This window comes from Seriola lalandi, unplaced genomic scaffold (assembly GCF_002814215.2).
Source record: "Seriola lalandi dorsalis isolate HSWRI2012SDOR001 ecotype SW California unplaced genomic scaffold, Sedor1 jcf7180002054918, whole genome shotgun sequence".
Classification (NCBI taxonomy): domain Eukaryota; kingdom Metazoa; phylum Chordata; class Actinopteri; order Carangiformes; family Carangidae; genus Seriola; species Seriola lalandi.
The window spans coordinates 97912-116516 of record NW_019525470.1 but is presented as its reverse complement, the minus strand read 5'-3'; the positions used below and the strand labels follow the sequence as shown (position 1 = coordinate 116516).

Here is an 18605-nt window from a genome sequence, read left to right as displayed (position 1 = left end):
AAAAGATGGCCAAAATTATATGGACATTTTGTCTTCACCACAAGACACTGCACGGACCTCGGTCCTCATGCAGCCCAAAAACTACACCAGCATACTGTGCACGTGGAGCGTATCTGCAGACACCTGCTGTCGTATCCGTCGTGCACGTCCACGGGTCGGTTTATATGAACTTATGAGGTTGTAAAAACAAAGATTCTCCCGGTTCGATGTAGGAGAAGTTGACTGGCCTGCACAGACCCCGTCTGACCTTGACCCTGTCTGACGCCTTAGAGATGAACTGGAACAACGTCAGTGCCCAGTCTCACTAACGCTCTTGTGGCTGGATTCCTGCAGCCACAGATCCAGAGTCAGTCTTGCAGAAAGCCTCCCCCAGAACAGTGGAGGTCGGTATAGCTGCAGATGCATGCCCATGGTTTTGGCTTGACATGTTCACAAATCCCATGGATGTGATACTGTTTAGGTGTCCAACGCATACAGTACATGGAGTGTATATTTCCATTTTGCTTTATTTAATCATCTAATTTAAACAAAATATATAATATAAAATGTAATATATATTTATAAATCTTTTTTATTGAGTGTCTTTATCTTGCCAAATGTTTCAAATTGGCAAAGGAAATACACAAAACAGTTCCTTCGCAAGTTGCAGCAGCCAAAAAGTTAATTACAGAATATAATAAAACTTAAAAAGAAAATTGTGTCATCCCCACAGCAGCAGAACAGTACAGTGACCACAAAGTACCGTAACTAGTGTGATTGGAGGTGCCCTGCTCCAGTTTCCTTTACAGGAACAATTACTTAATGAACAAAATGTCCTGATTACACACTGCGAGTGTCACGTGTATGTCGTTGCTATCCAAAAAGGGGATGTGGGACATTTTTAATTAGCTGCTCAACATAAAAACGCAGCAGAGGAACATCGGTGCGGGCAAATAGTTGTCATAGAAATTCTGCTTTGTCACAGAGCACTTAAAGAAAGGTCAGGAAACGTGTTTAATGAAAATGTGTGAGGTGTTGAGATGGAGTGTGAGAGAGAAGCCGGGAGTGGGTGAGTGGGAGAGAGAGAGACGAGGTGGACGCTGATGTGGTGGGAGAGAGGGAGAGTGAGAATCAACACTGATGGAGGAGGAGGATGCACTTATCCTGCCCTTAGCTTGCTACAGAGATCCTAAAAATCGTAACAGTAAAAGGCTGATAATCTATTTATTCTTATGCAACACTGCAAACACTATCTCGTTGTTCTTTTTTGGCAACTTTGCATCCACCCTAGTAGTTTTTTTTGTTTGGTTTGGGATTGGGTGAGGTTAATGCAACACTTAGAACTTGTGAAAAGTTGACTGGGTGCCTTTGAATTAGTCCGTAGACAGAGTGGCTGTGGGTGGCAAACGTGACAAATCCAACTGGCAGACTGGCGCATCAAGGTAAATGTTTCAAATGCACCAAAGAAGCGAGACCTCGACAGTTTCAGGATTCCCGGAGGAAATGAGAAACGCTTTGATCAGTAGCGGCTGCAGAGCTGCCAGTGAGAAACTGACTTCGTCTCCAGACGCTGCAGTGATGCAGATGAAGGTTTTTCATGACATTACTTCACTAGAGTGATATTAACCAAACAAACGAAGAGCTCGGGGTCATGGGTTTGTGTTTTCTTGGCATCCAGAGTCGAAATAAAAACACACTATTAAGTTGCATCATGGGAAGTGTAGGATGCCATACTAAGGGACTACATGTCAGGATATATTGGCCTCAGTTGTATTATTTTTGACCATTAAATTGTGTTTCTCAAGGTGCCCAAGTTTTTTATTTTGAGTGCAGGTCTGCTGATTGTTTCTCATGAATCTATTTCAAACATCATTGCATTCTTTTCAGCTGCTAAAAAATGATCAGAAAATAAAATCTGTCCGTTCCTTCCTCAAATCTTTATTTGCAGTAACTTTTACAACATCTTTACAACTAATGCCTTTGAGTTGCAGCATGAGAAACTTTAGATGCTTGAATTGTATAATTTCACACAATTTAAGCAGCGCTTGACTAAACAGGGTGAATGTACGACATCTCAGGAGCGACGGGATGTTCTCATCTCTTTTCTGTAGCCCAAATTATACATTCTGGCCCGGTAAGATGGCTGCTTCCTTTCTACATAAACTGTTGCCTCGTTCTGCTGAAAACATGTGAGAGTGCTGGATGCTTTATGAAATAGTCTCTGCATGTGTTTTTGCAGACTGAACAGCCTCAGACACCTGGGGTGTAGTAAGAAAAAAGGCTGTATGGTTGTGTCGAGTGCTTGTAACATCAGCGGCATATTATGAATAGGCTAATTAGTCAGGAAAACTCGTCTCCAGATGCACCTCCATGCTGCTTTTCTTGTTTCTCTCCTTTAAATCACCAACTCGTCTCACCGTCAGCTCCTTATCACAGCGTCCTCCGAGACCCTGACGGTTTATCCTCTCCTTCTCTTCTGTTGCGTTCTCCTCAGGGCACAGTCAACAATCAGACAGGTATTTTCCCAGAATCCTTTGTGAAGATCATAAAGCCCCTCCCAGAGAGTGACTCAGAAGGTGATGGTGGAGGCCACACCTACAGCTGTCTGCGCTGCTTCCTGCTCACCCCCTCTGGGGTCGACACCAGGTCTGTGCTGTGTGTTTGTGAGTGTCTGTGAGTGTGTGTGAAAGTAGATTTGAGATTTGATATTCAGATTGATGTGTCTGACGTTACACTGAGGATGAGTTGAGTCTTAAAGACAAAGCGATGATTTCATGCTTAGGTTTCTGGATCCACATACTTCCAGTGACCCCACGACCCCAAGTTACAATCTAAACCTTCTACTGTGTGGACGTCATAAGCAACCGGACAGATTGTGGGGAAAATTGAGTTTGTAGTAACTCAAGCTTCTCTTCTCTTTAAGTAAATGTTCACCAGACGTCAGGACGGATGTGATCGACTGTAGTTTTATCCAAACTAGCGCTAAAAAGACCTTTTTAAAGGTTTAGATTGTAACTTGTTTTCCCTCGAGTCAAAAAAGTGAATCATTCCACCTCAGTTCAGCTGTTGAATTGTGATTGTGCGAATGCTGCGCACAAAGCAATTCTACACTGTTGATGGAGTTTTAAATCTTAACTGCCTTCATTCAGATGTGTGTGTTTGTTTGTTGTTTTTTTATTTTATCAAACTGTTAAAACTTTTATTGAATGTGCTGGTTAAATCGCTTGTTACACATCTGGTAACATTTGAGTGTGAATTCAGTTGCATCGATGTGCTTTAAGGAGGTGACTGTGTTGCTCCTGTTTGCAGAGATGTGTGTGTACAAGAGGCCATCACCATTCAGCCAACGTACAAGGAGTTGCTGTCTCGTATGAGGTGGGTCTGTCCTTGTGAAATAAATGTTGCCTCAGATTGTTTTCTCACCTTCTTTTCACTTATTTCGTTCTGCTCAAGTGGAAACTCGAGGCTTTGATGGACATTTAAAATCGTGTGTTTTACATCCTCCTTTTATTGCATTTACACCCAGGTGGGAATTAATGATTGAAAGGAAATGTGAGAATCATTTTTTGGGGGTGTTAAGAGTGGACTGTTGTTTAGTTGTGCAGGGGGGGAAATGATTGTATGTGAGTTCACACCTCCTGGTGAGCCCCCCAAAAAAATGTGATAATGGAATACAAAGCTGACATATTTGATGAAAGCGTGGAGGGAAAGTCAGTGGAACATTTTGCATGTAAACCATCACATTTTATCATAATCACTTTAACAATCTTATACGAACCTCAGTTTCCCGCTTCTGGTTCTCTGTGCTGTCAGTGACAAATTACTAACTGCTGAGTGCTAACCTTTAACCTCTGCTTTGTGAAGCATTATTGAAGTGTTTGACCTGTTTCATCAAAGTCTTTTCAACAGATTTGGCTTTAAAAAATTACGATTCAAATCATGAATCAGAGCTTTTTGTTCTCGAGTCCGTGCACAGCGGAAAAACATTTTCTTATCTGGTGTTTCTTCCTGAGATGTGCTGATGATCGAAGGTGATTGGTGACCTTTGTGCGTTTCCCCTCCCTCACTAGTTTGTGTTTGAGGTTTGCAGTGAACACGGATGAGTAGAAGTCCATTAAGTCACCAGCCTGCAGTGAGCGACAGCATATTTCTGCACTGCAAACCTGCAAATTGCCAGTTGCCAATCATCAACTGCTCGTCAGATTCGTTCCTGTAGGACCTCCGACCCCCCCCCCCCCCCCCCCCCCCCTCCTTCCCACTGCACCACCATCACCGGATGCATATGGTCATTACACTATCATATCTGCTCTTCCCTGTCTTTTTTTTTCTCTTTCATTCTCCCTCTCCCTCTATCTCTCATTATCTGGTAATTTAGATAGGTGAACGCTACGATGATTACCCCTCCCCCATTCATAATCAGTTCATTTCCGCCGCTTATCTGCTCATTATTGTTTTTCTGTGTTCAGGCATATTGTGCCCTGGAGTAAGATGGATGAGACCCTGGTCCTGAGTTTTAATATGGCTTAGCACTGATAGAAGTGGAGGGGGGGTATGAAGAGATGGGGGGAGTAGAGGGTGGTGGAGGAGGAGGAGCAGGAAGATAAGAATCTGAGAAGAGAGTGAAGCAACTGCAGACATCGCCGAACAACCTGCTTTACATAATGTAGTAAATAAATATACAATAACCTGTTTCAACTATAAATGAGACTATAATGGAATAAAAGGAATTCATGTGATAAACTGTCAGATAGTGTCACATCACACTGGCGTGTGATTATTACTGATTTGGTTTCTCCTCATTATCATTAACACATCCTATCATTAACATTATTACTCTGACACTCCATCACACTATCCATCCGTGATCAGCTGGTACAAGCAGAGAGAGAGAGAGAGAGAGAGAGAGAGAGAGAGTCTCTCCAACGATGCTGCTGATGCTTCTGTTATCAGCTCTGCCAAACACTATTATATTTGAGTCTGCATAGTGTGTAATCATATATATTGTTATCATATCATTAAATGTTCATTATACAGTAGTGTGAAAGATAAGATAATCCTTTATCAGTCCCACAGTGGGGAAATTTGCAGTGTTACAGCAGCAAAGACAGTTGACAGTAGTGGACAGTGCAAAGAAAAGAAAACTGCAAAATGAGAATAGATAATAATAATATAATAATATGTACAATTAGATATGTAGCTGTAACAAAACCAGCAGCAGAAAAGGGATTTTGGTGGTTTTACTGCTACTGAAATGTCTATGTGGAAGTTTTCTATAGTAAATGCCACTTGTTTCTCCATGGCTGGTGGCAGGAAGTGACTGAATCTGTCTGTGCTTGTCCTTCATCAGATGTAATACTTCGTCACGTTGTGCCTCCAGGAGGCCAATCGAAAAAACTCATAAAAGCTGTGACTGTCTCTCATTTCAGTTTTTTTGCTCTTAACTAATTCCTGCAAACAAACGTTAGTTAGAGTCTGTTTCGTGAAAAACACTGACTTTAGAGAAGGTGTTGCAGTTGTCAAACTTCCTATCTGCACTTATTACCCATTTCCTTTCATCCAGCTCATGTTTTCTTGGTGATAATTCTCACAGGCACATTTTTAATTAAACTGTAATATATCAACAAAAGCCATGCCGGGCAGTCATTTCTTCCACTGGAAAAATTGTGCAGGTGTTCCTTCTAATGCTGGTCTCAACATTAAAGTACATCAACCATTTAATATAAAAGAAACATATAAAAAGCAAGTTTATTCTCGTAGAACAATGAGAGCCACGCACATTAATAATAAAATAACAATAATGAATAAATAAAGAAAGACAAAATAAGAAAATACAGAGAGGTTGTTGCTTTTTGAGCATGTTGAAAGCTTCAGTTCAGTTGGGCTCTCGTGCTTTTCTACATCTACATTGACATTTAGTCATTTGGCAGATGCTTTTATCCAAAGCGACTTACAAGTGAGTGACATCACTAGAGCTCCGGTGCAGCAGGAGAGCTACATCTAGTCAGTAAGTGCAAGGAGATCAGGTAGAAGAAGTGCACAGTAAGAGCATAACAAGAACCTCAAAAACTTTATTCAAATTTATTTACAACATGTAATGATTATTTATTAAAGTTATAATTTTACATGAAACAACTTTGACCTCTTTTTAGTTCCTTTTTAGACATGGTCAAACTTAAATGTTTTGTAACTTCTTCAATCTCTGTTTGATTGCATTGGCTCAAATCTGAGTCTGACTGCTGTGATTTCATGAACTGAAAAAAAAGAAAAAAAAAAGAAAAAAGAGAAACATGTCTGAGGTTGAAACTGCTTGAAAACACCCAGAGTCTGAAATCCCTGTCTGCCTGTCCGTGTCTCTCAGAAACGTCTTCAAGGAGGAAGACGTCACCCTGAACTACCGCGACCCCGAAGGCGACCTCATCCGTATCCTCGACGACGAGGACGTCCAGTTGATGATCAGGGAGAGCAGAGGTCAGCAGGGTAAAGTCAAGAGACCTGTCAATCAGTTTCCGTGGGAGCTGCATGTGACCATGGCCTCTGATCTTTCAGTTTACAACACCGAGGCCTGAGAGAGAAGCAAAGTGGAATTCAATGGAAGTACAGAAGACACTTAGTATTTAGTTCTTGAACCCACGATTGATGTTGTAACTGTTGCCTGTGTCTTCACTGTTGTGCCAGTTAACGGTCAATGCATTTCACTTAGTAATAAACTCATTTAATGACACTTTTACACTTTGCATCCTAGTTTTGTTTTTATTGGAAGTTGTTGCTTTCAGCTGCTGAAGGCCGGAGAAGTGTACAGCCTGCTGTATGCGATGTGAGCGTGGGAGCCTCAGGGTGAAGAAGACATCACATACAGAACATTTCAATCACAGCAGGAGTACGAACAAATGCAAATAATGTAGCTACAAATAAAAGCTTTTTAATTTATACAGCAAAACATATTTGCTGGTTCCAGCCTCTCCAGTTTGAGGATATGCAGCTTTTCTCTGTCGCATATCACTGAAAACTGAATCACTGCACTGTTGCTCTCACAAAACAAGCAATTTGAAGACATCACCTTGGGATTCTGGGGTGGTAGAAGGACATTATTCATTTTTTCCTGACATGTCATAGCTTAAAATGGGGAAGACGGACAGGGGATGTGGTTAAAAGCCATGGGAATAGCTAAGTACGGTAAGTGGACTTTAAATTGAGAATATTTTTCTTCATATGTTTAAGAATGGACGTCCACTCTTGTTGCAACTCTATTTGCGCTGACTTTTAACTTAAGAGCAAACCAAAGTTTCTCCACTTGATCTGCAGCAGCCACTGCTTTATGAATACTCACATTAACTGGCATGTTTTAAAATGATGTCAAACTGCCTCCTGCCCAATCATTCATCACACTCATACCCTCTCAAGACTACAGGACTAAAACACAACAACGACATTTCCCAAAACAAAAAATCATTGACTATTGATCAATTCTTACATCTTTTTTGTGATAATTATGTGCCACGGGTGAAACTTTTTACTTAAAATTGGACCCTTAAATGGTAATGAAAAAGAGTGCTATGTTTTTGTGTACTGTATCCTCCCCTGGCTCTGTCTCACTCACGCCGTACATTCACATTTTGTTTGTGTGTCTGCATTTCATTCACACTCGCCTCAGGAAATTCAGATATTGCCTTTGCTGGCAGGACAGTTTTTCCTCATCTTTAATGCAAAGTTATTCCCCTCATATTCCTTTTTAACAACCTCTCCCAGGCACTGTGGAAGTTATGCATCTTTAAAAGTTGCTTATCGTACCAGTGGTGACTGATACTCGCCCATATTTAAGTGTAAACACTCATTCTATTGAGTATTCTGGTGTGTGTGTGTGTGTGTGTGTGTGTGTGTGTTGTGTTTTGTTTCTGGGAGTAAGTGTTAACTATGGAAATATGACAAATCCGGACATAAATTATGCTTGTTGATATTGTGACGGATTGGATTCGACAGCAAATTTACATCTTTTTATGCTACTTTAAACTGAGAAGAGATGTTACTGCTAACTAAAGGGAGAAATCCAACCTATTTTAGAACAGTGTACCAAAACAACAGTTGTTTCATAACAGCTAAAACAGGGTTAATTCTCTATCCTAAAATACAGATGTGATCCCTGGACAGATGTTGGTGTAAATACTGTTTTTCTTTTCAGGTGTTAATGGGTTTTTTTGGTGATGATCCTGATCCTGTGAAGCACACAGCGCACTGCCCTACATGGCACTGATGTGGATGCACATCACTAGAATTCACTCGTACAGAAATGTTATGTTGCTACGCCGTGTGCAAAAACTGTAAGGCTGTATCGATGCCTGTGGGCTGAAAGCACAAACACACACAAATACAATCATGTAAATACACACACATGCACACGCTTTGATTTATCTGAGTGTAAATCTCAGGGTAAATCACATCAGTGCGGGGGGGAATTAAATGGATAAAGGAGACACGTCCTTGATAAACCAGTTTGTCTGTGATAACTTTATATACACATTACTCTGTTTCCAATTACATCTGTTGGTTTTTTCAGTTTTAAAAAGCGATAATTCCAGTGTCTGATAAGCGCAGTGACACTGGTTTGACATTGGCAGAGCTGTAGTGAAATAAACACTTTGTGGTGTCACTCAAAAGTCACTGCTTTGTTTTTGTTGTTATAATGGGGACGGCGCCCACCGCAGCCGCCGTGGTGTCATCCTGCGCTCATGTTTTCATTTAGCTGATGCTTTCATTCAGGGCAACTTAGCACCGAGCGAGCAGGTGAGACTTCGGGTCGTGTTCGAGGACACTGCTTACTGATGGGCAATGTGGCACATCGGTTGTCGTTCTGGGGTTTCTTTAGAGGTAGAAACAATCTCCTTGAGTTAAGCCTTAAAGGTAAATTCCACAATGTTTTTTAAAATTAAACTAGACGGAGCAAACTTTGTGACGGAGTGTGGCGACATACTTTCAAAGCCACAGGGATCTTTGAAACGTTGTTCATACTCTGCTGCTAAGAAATTTTGATTTGATGGATTGCACCTGTTTATCAACACTGAAACAGCTAGTCTGGCTCCGTCCAAACGTAACAAAATCCACCTTCTGGTTCGGTGATTCTCTGGGGTCACTGTCACCACGCTTGGATTGGAGACTCCGGGAAGTCACTGGACCCGGCCAAGACATAGTCCAGCACAACCCTCCTTCAAACCACATTAAACAATTGAAATAAAACACGTTGATGAGTGAGCTTCATGGGTGTTGTTACCTTGTGTTTCCCTTCTTTGTGCTAAGCTAAGCTAGTTAGCTTCTGGCGGTAGCTTCATATAGCATTCAGACATGAGAGTGCCATTGAACGATGACTTGAATGACCTAACATATGTTCAGGCTTTAAAAGGTAAAATCAAAGGGCCAACTTTATCAAAGTGCCACTTCAAGCTAATATGGGTGAATCTGCTACAAGATGATATCTCCATTTTCTCAACAACTAAATTTAGAGCAATACTATTGTTTGCTTTCGCAGTGTGTTTTGGCAATAAATTACACTTAAGGGGTGAATGAAATGCTTCAGTCAAAGTACACAATTTGCCAGAATACAGGGCAGGTTTTGTTGAGCAGATAATTAATCATATCACTGAGGGCGACTGCATCATCTGCTGGAGAACATTTTATTCCCATGTGTCTGTATTTTTTCTGTCTGTCAATCTGACCTCGCCGCTCTGTTTGACATTCTGTCACTTTCACGCTCTGTATCTCTCTGTCTGTCATCCTCAGCCTCTCCACGCCTCATAACCTACTCGGTGAGAGAGGGCAGACTCTATCTAAGTAGCATGTTCTCTAGTCAACCTTTGCCCAGAATTTAATTATCAACATTCGTCTTTGCTGCCACGATTGCCTGTTGTACATCTAATTAAGCTCATAATGAATGTCATTAGGGCCAAAGTCATGTAAGCCTGTGAACCAGCCCTGCACCATTAATAGTCGATGAAACGTGGGGCACATGCTTAAGTAGCACAGAGTTAGAAGGAATGAAATTTCATTTTATTTTACATTTTCAGTTAGATTCTATTTAATGTATGTCTCTAAATTGTGAGTTCTGTATAAATCAGCCAGGGTCAGGTCTATTTAAGGTATCAGCAGAGCTCTGTGAAGGGTCGAGACCTGTAGACTGTTGCAGATCAACCGATCTGTTAATGTGACATATTTGGACCTAGCATCTCCAGGTTCGACGTGGACCCCTGAAGATGATAAGCTGAAAGACGAAAGATCCCTGCCGATACTCCGGGTGTCTCCGCGCTGCACTGAAGGCTTGTCAACCTGAGCACAGTGTCGGACGGAGGAAATCATACTCAGAAATCTGAAACTTATTGAAAATTCAGTGAAAAGTCTTCAAAAATCCTTTCAAGATTTACTTCTTCCAAGGGTACCACCTCAACTAAAATGCTCTCTCTCTTTATCTCTCTCTCAAAAAAAAAAAAGCCTTTCCATTTCCTATGCACTTATGCCTTGTTGCATGCACCAGCGAGCTTGAGGCACTCATGTCTGGTGGAACATGAAACTGAGTGTTGTGGCACTTTTACTCAATTGGCTTCTCCTTGATCCACCCTGGCTTGGATTGTACGTCTTTTGTACAGCGCTTTGATGAAAAAAATTTAATATTTCTGCCAGGTAACAGGCTGTCGGGGAACAGACAGCAGGAGTGATGAATGTACTCAAATGGGGAGACACAATGGCAACATCTGGAAAGAGGTATGGTGAATGTAGGTCTATGTGTGTCAGGAGATCAGGGCAGGAATCCAACCTCATCACAACATTAGTTCTCTGCAACAAAACAAGATGTCTGAACAATAAACAACAAACTATTATACATGCAAAGATATAGTGGAGTAATGGCGTCCTGATCTTAGAGAAGGAATTCACACCCCCTCTCAATGTTGTAATCTGAGTTTCTCAATTTTTTGTTTTTTAATCTGGTCTGGCAGTGCATGCATGTTGGTGCGTGTGCGTGTTAGTGCACGTGAGTCCCTCCTGTCAAACCTTTGGCCCTCCCCACACAGGCACCGCCTACAGGTGAGATACCACAGAGCAGTAAGCAGCATCCAGGTGAAAGCGAAGATCCAGAATTTCTTCCACTGAAGTAACCACGTTTTCAGATGAGACCAAGGCACAGACAGACTGGACATGGGGACTACAGGCTCAAATACTGGACTAATGGACCATCAAAACATCCATAAAGTTTTTTATGGCGCCTTCAGTGTCATTTATTTTCAGTGGATAAATCCAAGACTCTGGAGCCGATACTGGTCTGGCTTTACCGAGATGGAGAGACCTACGAGCGGCTAAAGAGCTCCAGCTTTACTGGGAACTGGCTTTTCTTCTCCTCAATGTGTAAGTAACTTGTAACATGTCTGTTTTCATTAGTAACCGGCTACAGTTTGGCATGGTAACATTAGCTAACTTGCTGTTACCCATATTAGGAATGGCAATTGTTGCTATCGTTAGCTGGCTAACTGTCAGCGTTGCTATGGAGCTTATAGCGGCGATGTTAGCATGGGCTAACGGTTGTGGCTTTATTGTTTTTGTTGGCTCTCGTGTACACAGCAGGGTAAATTTATTAGGTTATGTGTTTTGTGGCCGCTTTCATTGAGCTTTTTAACATCTTGTTGACTGAAAGTATGAAGGAGGGGAGGGGGGTTTGTGGCGGCCTGACGGAGGCCGGAAGTGTGGCCGACCAAGCATTTGTTTTGGTCTGAGATGCTGGGGGTCTAGTGCGACAGTTAGTGGCGGTGACGATCCTTTACAGAATCTGTAAAGAGAAAAGAGAGTCTACAGACATGTTAGTGGCTCTGTTATCCTGCACTCAGGCACTACTGCGCTTTGTGCTAAATGCCTACATCAGCATGCTAACATGCTCACAATGAAAATGCTAACTTGCTGACGTTTATCAGGTACTGCATCACGTTTGCCATCTTAGTTTTATGTGTTAGCATGCTAACGGTTGCAAATTAGCATTAAACACAAAGTACACTGATGGCTGATAGTTTTGCAAGCATTTGGTCATAAAGCAAAATGTTAAACACATTGAAATTTTGACCTGGTGATGGCACTAGATGAGAAGTCAGAAGATCACCATATTTCTATGCAATCCATTTTATTATAAATGAATAAAATGAATCAACAGTTGATGCAAAATTTCATTCAAAAGCCACAAACGTCACTCTCCTGGCTTTGCAAGAGGAATAGTCAGGGGATCACTAAAGGTTATTACTATTCATCCTCTGGCCACCACGAATGTCTGTGAAAAAATTCCATAGTGATCCATCATACAGTTGTAGAGATATTTCAGTCTGGACTAAAGCAGTGGACCAACAAACTAACATTACCATCCTTAGAGCTGTGCTGAAGAATAGCTAAAAATACCTTCATCCAGTTACCACAGTAACTGGCACTATTTTTTGTGATACCCTAAAGAGTCTGAAATCTTCTTTTCACCCTCCACGAGTGAGTTAGAGAGAGGGGTCAGCTAGAAAACATCTCCATGCAGAAACTGTTTGTGTCGCTATCAGTGCAGATACTGGGGTTCATGCCAACGAGATGTGAAGAGGTGCCTCGAGTCGGTGGTTGTTCACCTTCCTGAGTGACTGGTGAAGTAGACAGATGCAAGGGACTCAGCCTAAATTTACCAACATGTGGATGGTGTAATTTCCCCCACTCTTCTTTACTGTGTGCTTTACGTTCCTGACCTTACTCTCACCTCCTCTTCTTTTCTCTCCCTCGTTACTTCTCTCATTTGGCAGGCCCAGTATTTTAAATCTTCACTTACTGGAATAACAATTTTCCATTAACAGTAGGTACCCACTCAGAATAGCACGAGGGGTAGTTAAATCACATCATGATAAGTTACTGCTCCTGCTGTGGCTGTTTTTCATTGCAGTTGGTGTTGGGAGATTGCTTTTTCAAAATCACATTATTCTACGATCCAAATTGCTTTTGGAAGGGCTTTGGAGTGAGGAGGATATCCATTTAAAGTTTCCTGATAAGCTAAACCCTGCCATTACTTTGACTTATGTAGCTTTTGAAAATTGTTTTTTGGACTTTTTTTTTTTTTTTTTTATAGAAGATGGGCTAAACATTTGTTGAACATGTACCTGTACAATAGTATTCTTTTTGAGCATTGTATTACTGGGGAAAAAGGGACAACGCGCTTGGAGATTCGCTCTAATTTAAGTGCAGTATTGATGGATACTATTGTTCCACCGTGCATAATAGTATCTACTGTATATTGAGGATGGTGGAACGATGGCTCGAGCAACAGCTCTGATAATAAATTGCAATAGGTTATGAATCCAGAAGGAATTATTTTAGTTTGCTGTGTGTAAAAATGTAAAGTTTACAGTTGGCACTATATTCTCAAGCTGTGTCCAAAATCACTCCTTCGTTTACTCATTCAATCATAGACACTCGGCGGCTTCCTCTATAGTGAACAGTGAATTGAGATTTCAGATGCTTATGAATCAGTTTCACAAGAGTAATTTTGTCTAAAACATGGAGCATTGCATTGTGGGATTGATAGCAGTAGCTGGAAGTGTACATGCCATGGACTCTACATCTCTTTGTTCCATTGTGAGAATTCTGGACCTTACATAAAATATAAATCTCCCTAAACAGGAAGTGATTTCACACATAGCCACAGTTTGATTATTGTTTACTCGAGCATCTTTTTTCTGATGCACTGACTTCTCACATGCACACTGTAAACAATAGTAAAGTTAATGCTTTCATCATATAGTATGTTGCTGTTAACGCTAATGGATTTTATCAGGTTTGATTCCAACACTTTCTTTGCCAAGATGCTCACAGCCAACAAACACTATAAAGCACCTAAAGGGGCACCAAACTACACATCAGATTCAATTTACTCCTCATGAGGAGTACTTCTCACCCTGTGAGTACAATTGTATAATGCCTTCTGTCGTTCTGGAGCTTTGCAAAGTCTGAAGAAAATAACCATGATGATTTTATCTCAGCCTGGGCTTGGCGACTTCAAAATTTTCAACTTAAAGTCTGCTTTATTAAGAAAGTGTGGAGTTTGAAAGATGCGGGCTGTCACAGCTCAGTAAACAGGCAGGACTCAAATGCACGACTCGGAGACACAGATGATGGAATATTACCTCCTGCAGGCAAAGCAAGCAAGCAAGCGTGCAATGGTTAGTACGCAGGAGGGAGGCAGCAACAGGAGAGTAAAAGAACAGGAGAAGAGGCAAAAGGACAAAGGGGCAAAAATTCCATAAAGGTCGGGCAGGGGCAAATGATCAGGCAGAAGGAAGGCTGAAAATTGTACAGAAGGTACAACATGTTAGACAGTCTGGCAGAGAGTGAGTGAAACTGGGATGGTATTGTACAGGTGAGCTGGTGGGGACTGGGAACAACAAGACAGACCAGGGTTACTGCAGGGTGTGTGAGAGTAGCCGGATCTGAAATGATAGCAGAGTTAATGACCATGAAAAAAGCAGGCAGACATGAAATACTGCCCGGGAACTGTGACAGTAGGCGAGGGTCTAAAAAAAGACGCTATTGAGTTGCATTTTGGGAACTGTAGTATCCAGTTTTTGAAGCTTTAACCCACGCTAGGGACTAAAAGTCAGCATATCTCAGCCTCTGCCACACTGATTTTCACTGGTCCATCATCTATATATAAGTGCAGTATTAAATCGCTGGAGTACCCGTCTTAAGGTTTGACCACACTTCAAATAAACTAGGTTGTACTGTTCAGTATCTTACTGAAGGCATCCAAAGGCAAAACTGTCACAAATGACCACATTCAAAGTCGGAGGCGAAAAACCTGCCATTATAGAGAGAGGTGAGACACGATCAGCTGTGCAAATGAGGATAATGTTGACTTTTGGACAGTGTCTTCTCAAAGACATTCACGGTGTTGCACTCTGTTGTACAACACATGAGTCGTGATGGAAGTAGCTGCACACCTTTCAAGCCTCTGCACACCTGACCATTTGTAGTGCAAAATGGGGCGTGCAAAGACTGTGTGCTTCAAAAAGTTACACCGTGAATTATATCACCTGCTGATATGTATCACTGTATCATCATCGGTGTCAATATTTACACGTTGAGTTATATCAAAGAACAGCTCCTGATATGGAGAGCACAACATCGAGATCTGGATTAGAACGTCATCTTTATCTTTTATCTGATAAGGAGTCTCAGTAATTTGACAAAAATAACCCTCACTCCTCTGCACAGAGGATTCAGAGGATCACATTTAAGATGTAGTGCTGTGAAGCGCTGCCACTCATTGGTCTTCATGAGGTACTGCAGCGTCATCAGTGTAATTGCTGTTAATGGCTGCAGTGACCGTCTGAATCACATTTTACATATTGTCATATTGTGAGGCTTCACAGGTTACATTTGAGCAGGACAGAGTTGCGCTGTGTTTCTGGTGATGAAAGACAGTGATGAATGACTGTTATTGGTGACACAGAGACAAAGAAGAAAAAGTAGATGTGTGAATGTTTGTGTTTACATCCGTTTTTCTGTTTTGGTGTCTCAATTTGTATGTACAGTATGACCACACACACACACACACACACACACACACACACACACACACACACACACAGGCTGGTGAAAGATGGAACTGTCTGTCTGCTCCTGGTCTTTGGTGATGAGTTCAATCCATCTTTATCTCATTCTATTCCAGTCGGCAGACATTCACCCTCCTCATCCTCATTTATGATCATGTAGAGATCTGTCATACAGATAGCACACACACACATGCTCGCGCACACACACAACCTCATGTCTCAGACAGACTTACAAAACATTGAATAAAACATGAGTGCATTTAAAATTTGACATGCAGCAAAGGGAATTGGGAGAATGCAGCAGTGAGATTAGAACAAGATAAACAGTAATTTAACAATTCTGCCACATCACTGACAGTTCATTTTTAATTCTTCCACTCAACTCCACTAATATGTCGTTGATCATTTTTAAATATAAGTGCAACTCATCCACTCATTATCATGACTCCACTCTTGTGAGCTTGGCTTGACGTTTTACTTTTATGACACAAGGAGGCGCTGTTTAACTGCGCTAAAGAGTTGTGTGACACAAACGTGCTGCCCAGGGGTTATTTTCAGTATCGTCATCATCATGTTTGATGCATATGACATTAAATTAATTGAGATACTGCAATTATTAAAAAAAAAAAAACCCAGCCAGGATGTTATTTGTTATAAAATCCATTAGTTTAAAGAAGTAATTATCTTTCATGTTTTACAGAGAAAATTAATTGAATCTCCTTTTTTTTATGGTTAAAGACTAAATTATATTGTTATTAGACTGTAACAGGCCAACAACCACCAGGTAATTTAAAAATAAGTGATCTGATTATAGATATTAATTGATTCTTTTATTAGATAAACTGATCAGAACTGAGGTGAACCCATCTGAAACCGCCTCTAAAAATGACTCAAAAACAGCTTTGAATTTAAACAAATTTTTCTGAGCATATTACATAAAAGCAATTAAGAAAAGAGACATGAGGTAATGTAAAGGTTTAAATATAGAAAAGGAACATAAATAGGTCCTAAAAAGAGCAAGAGAAAATAGAAGATAAAAATAAGATGATGACAGATACAAATAAAGTCCAAATCCCAAACTCAATTTGATAAAATTGATCAAGAGTGCTACCAGCCAGAAAAAAAAAGCCTGTAGAATTTGCATATCGGTCGTGGACTCACCAGTTTTCTTCACACATTTTTCTTTTTATTTAAACAAAGCCTCATGCTGGAAGTTTAGATTACTTTTAATGACGTGCTGAGGTAGTGGTGAAGGATTTGATGGATGTTTGAGTGGTGGATACGTGATCCCTCCGGTCACCGAGAGCCCAAAGGTCCGTATGTGTAGTGGTTTCATTATTTAATTAAAATCATTATGTCATGGTGTGAACCCAGAAATAAGACTTTTCTCTCCGCCTGGCTTTTCCATCCGTGCCACTGAGGGGTGCTGTTGATCTTGCCTGTTTCAAGAGGTCAGATGACTGCGTGCTGCAGAGGCACCGTACATCAGCCTCATCAACGTAGTCATCATAATCAAGGTCATCAGCATCAGGACCATTATCATCATTACCATTAGCAGCATCCTGCAAATTGGATTCTAAGAAAAGCAAACAGAATTACCCTTTACCGCTGTTTGTACATGCTTCATTTGTGTTTCCGGGAGTTTGGTAGCAGAAATACAGTTAGAACATTACAGCACGATGGCATTGACTCCTGCATGCGTCATTACTGCTTCTAATGTTGTGCTTGTGATAAAGTAACTGAATGTAATTCTTATTGTACTATTAATCTAATTCTAGTTTTTGGATAATGATTAAAATATGATTTATTGCACATTGCAGTCAGAACAGGAGCATGACTGTGTAAATCAGCATGATACTGCAGGGAATTTTCCATCAGACGAGAGAGCGAGGAGGAGGAGAAGGAGAGTTTTTATGGAGAAACTGATCAATACTGTCATAACCATTTAGGCCCGGAGCGTTTGAAGGGATAGGCAGCCAGAGAAGGAGAAAGAGAGGGCAAAGAAAGATAAGTTGAGCCGAACCAGTGAGCATCACTCGCAGTGAAAATGTTCAAACAGAGGCGACTGGAGTCACACAGATGGCCAGACACACACAGAAGGTCAATTATGAAGCTGTGGAGGAGGCAAGAGACTGCTGGGAGTCTGTTGTCAAGAAGTTGGCCTGAGATGTTGGTGCGAGGATACTGTGTATGTATGTGTGTGTGTGTGTCGGTGTAAGGGGGTGTGTTTTTGTTGCTGCATGGATCTTAAATCTCTGTCTCTCTCTCTCTCTTAGAAGAAGGGGGGAAAGAAAAGTTGGTAAGAGGTTGAGACAGGTGGGTGGAGGAATCAAAAAGAAAAAAAAAATAGAGTGAGAGGGTTAAAAAAGCAACAGAGAGACTTTTGATGTACATGACCAATAAAAAGAGGCTACGCCTGGAGATTTACAGTAACAAATCTGTTTTCCTGGATTACAGTAAGCCAGTCAAATTGTTTATTTTGTGTGTGTGTGTGTGTCTGTGTGTGTGTGTGTGTGTGAGTGATGAAGTTCGTGGGGATTTTTGTGAAAAGATCAAAGATCAACTTCAGACGAGAAATGAAGTCTAAAATCCAGGAGAAGCGCTTGAACTCTTTTTCTATAGGTTTGTAGCTTTTCACAATCTTATGTTGGCGGCTCAGGATTGTATTAGCTTCTGGTTTGACCTCTAGCGTGTAAAAAAAAAACCAAAAAACCAATAAGTACCAAAAACAAACTCTGGCTCACGTTGTTTTCAGTCATAGTGTCGCGCCAATTTACAAGCACATTTCCAGTAAACCAAGGTGATTCCTGCTGGACAAGAGGATATTGCTGTTTTCCTGGCTTTCGTTGTCATTCGTCTTCACTTTCATTTCAAAGGATGAGTGTCATTAATTTTCTTTTTTGAAGAGGATAAAAATACCAGAGGGGTCAAGCTGGAAAAATGTTTTTAAGTTGAAGATGGTTTTATTTGGATGAACTTTTAAGTGTTTTCAACTTCACTCTAAAAGTTTATACGACCCTTTGCAGACATGTG

The 18605-nt window shown here is 41.0% G+C and overlaps 1 protein-coding gene across 1 annotated transcript in view; it reads left to right on the top strand.

The window, feature by feature from the left end:
* ncf4 (neutrophil cytosolic factor 4) overlaps window positions 1-6706 on the top strand; it is a 28580-nt gene extending 21874 nt beyond the window's left edge. Inside the window, exons 8-10 of the mRNA XM_023431203.2 lie at window positions 2474-2625; window positions 3289-3354; window positions 6338-6706. Of these exons, the coding sequence (XP_023286971.1) occupies window positions 2474-2625; window positions 3289-3354; window positions 6338-6545 (426 nt within the window). The 3' untranslated portion in view covers window positions 6546-6706. The remainder of the gene's footprint in view (window positions 1-2473; window positions 2626-3288; window positions 3355-6337) is intronic.
* Window positions 6707-18605: the final 11899 nt, after the last annotated feature.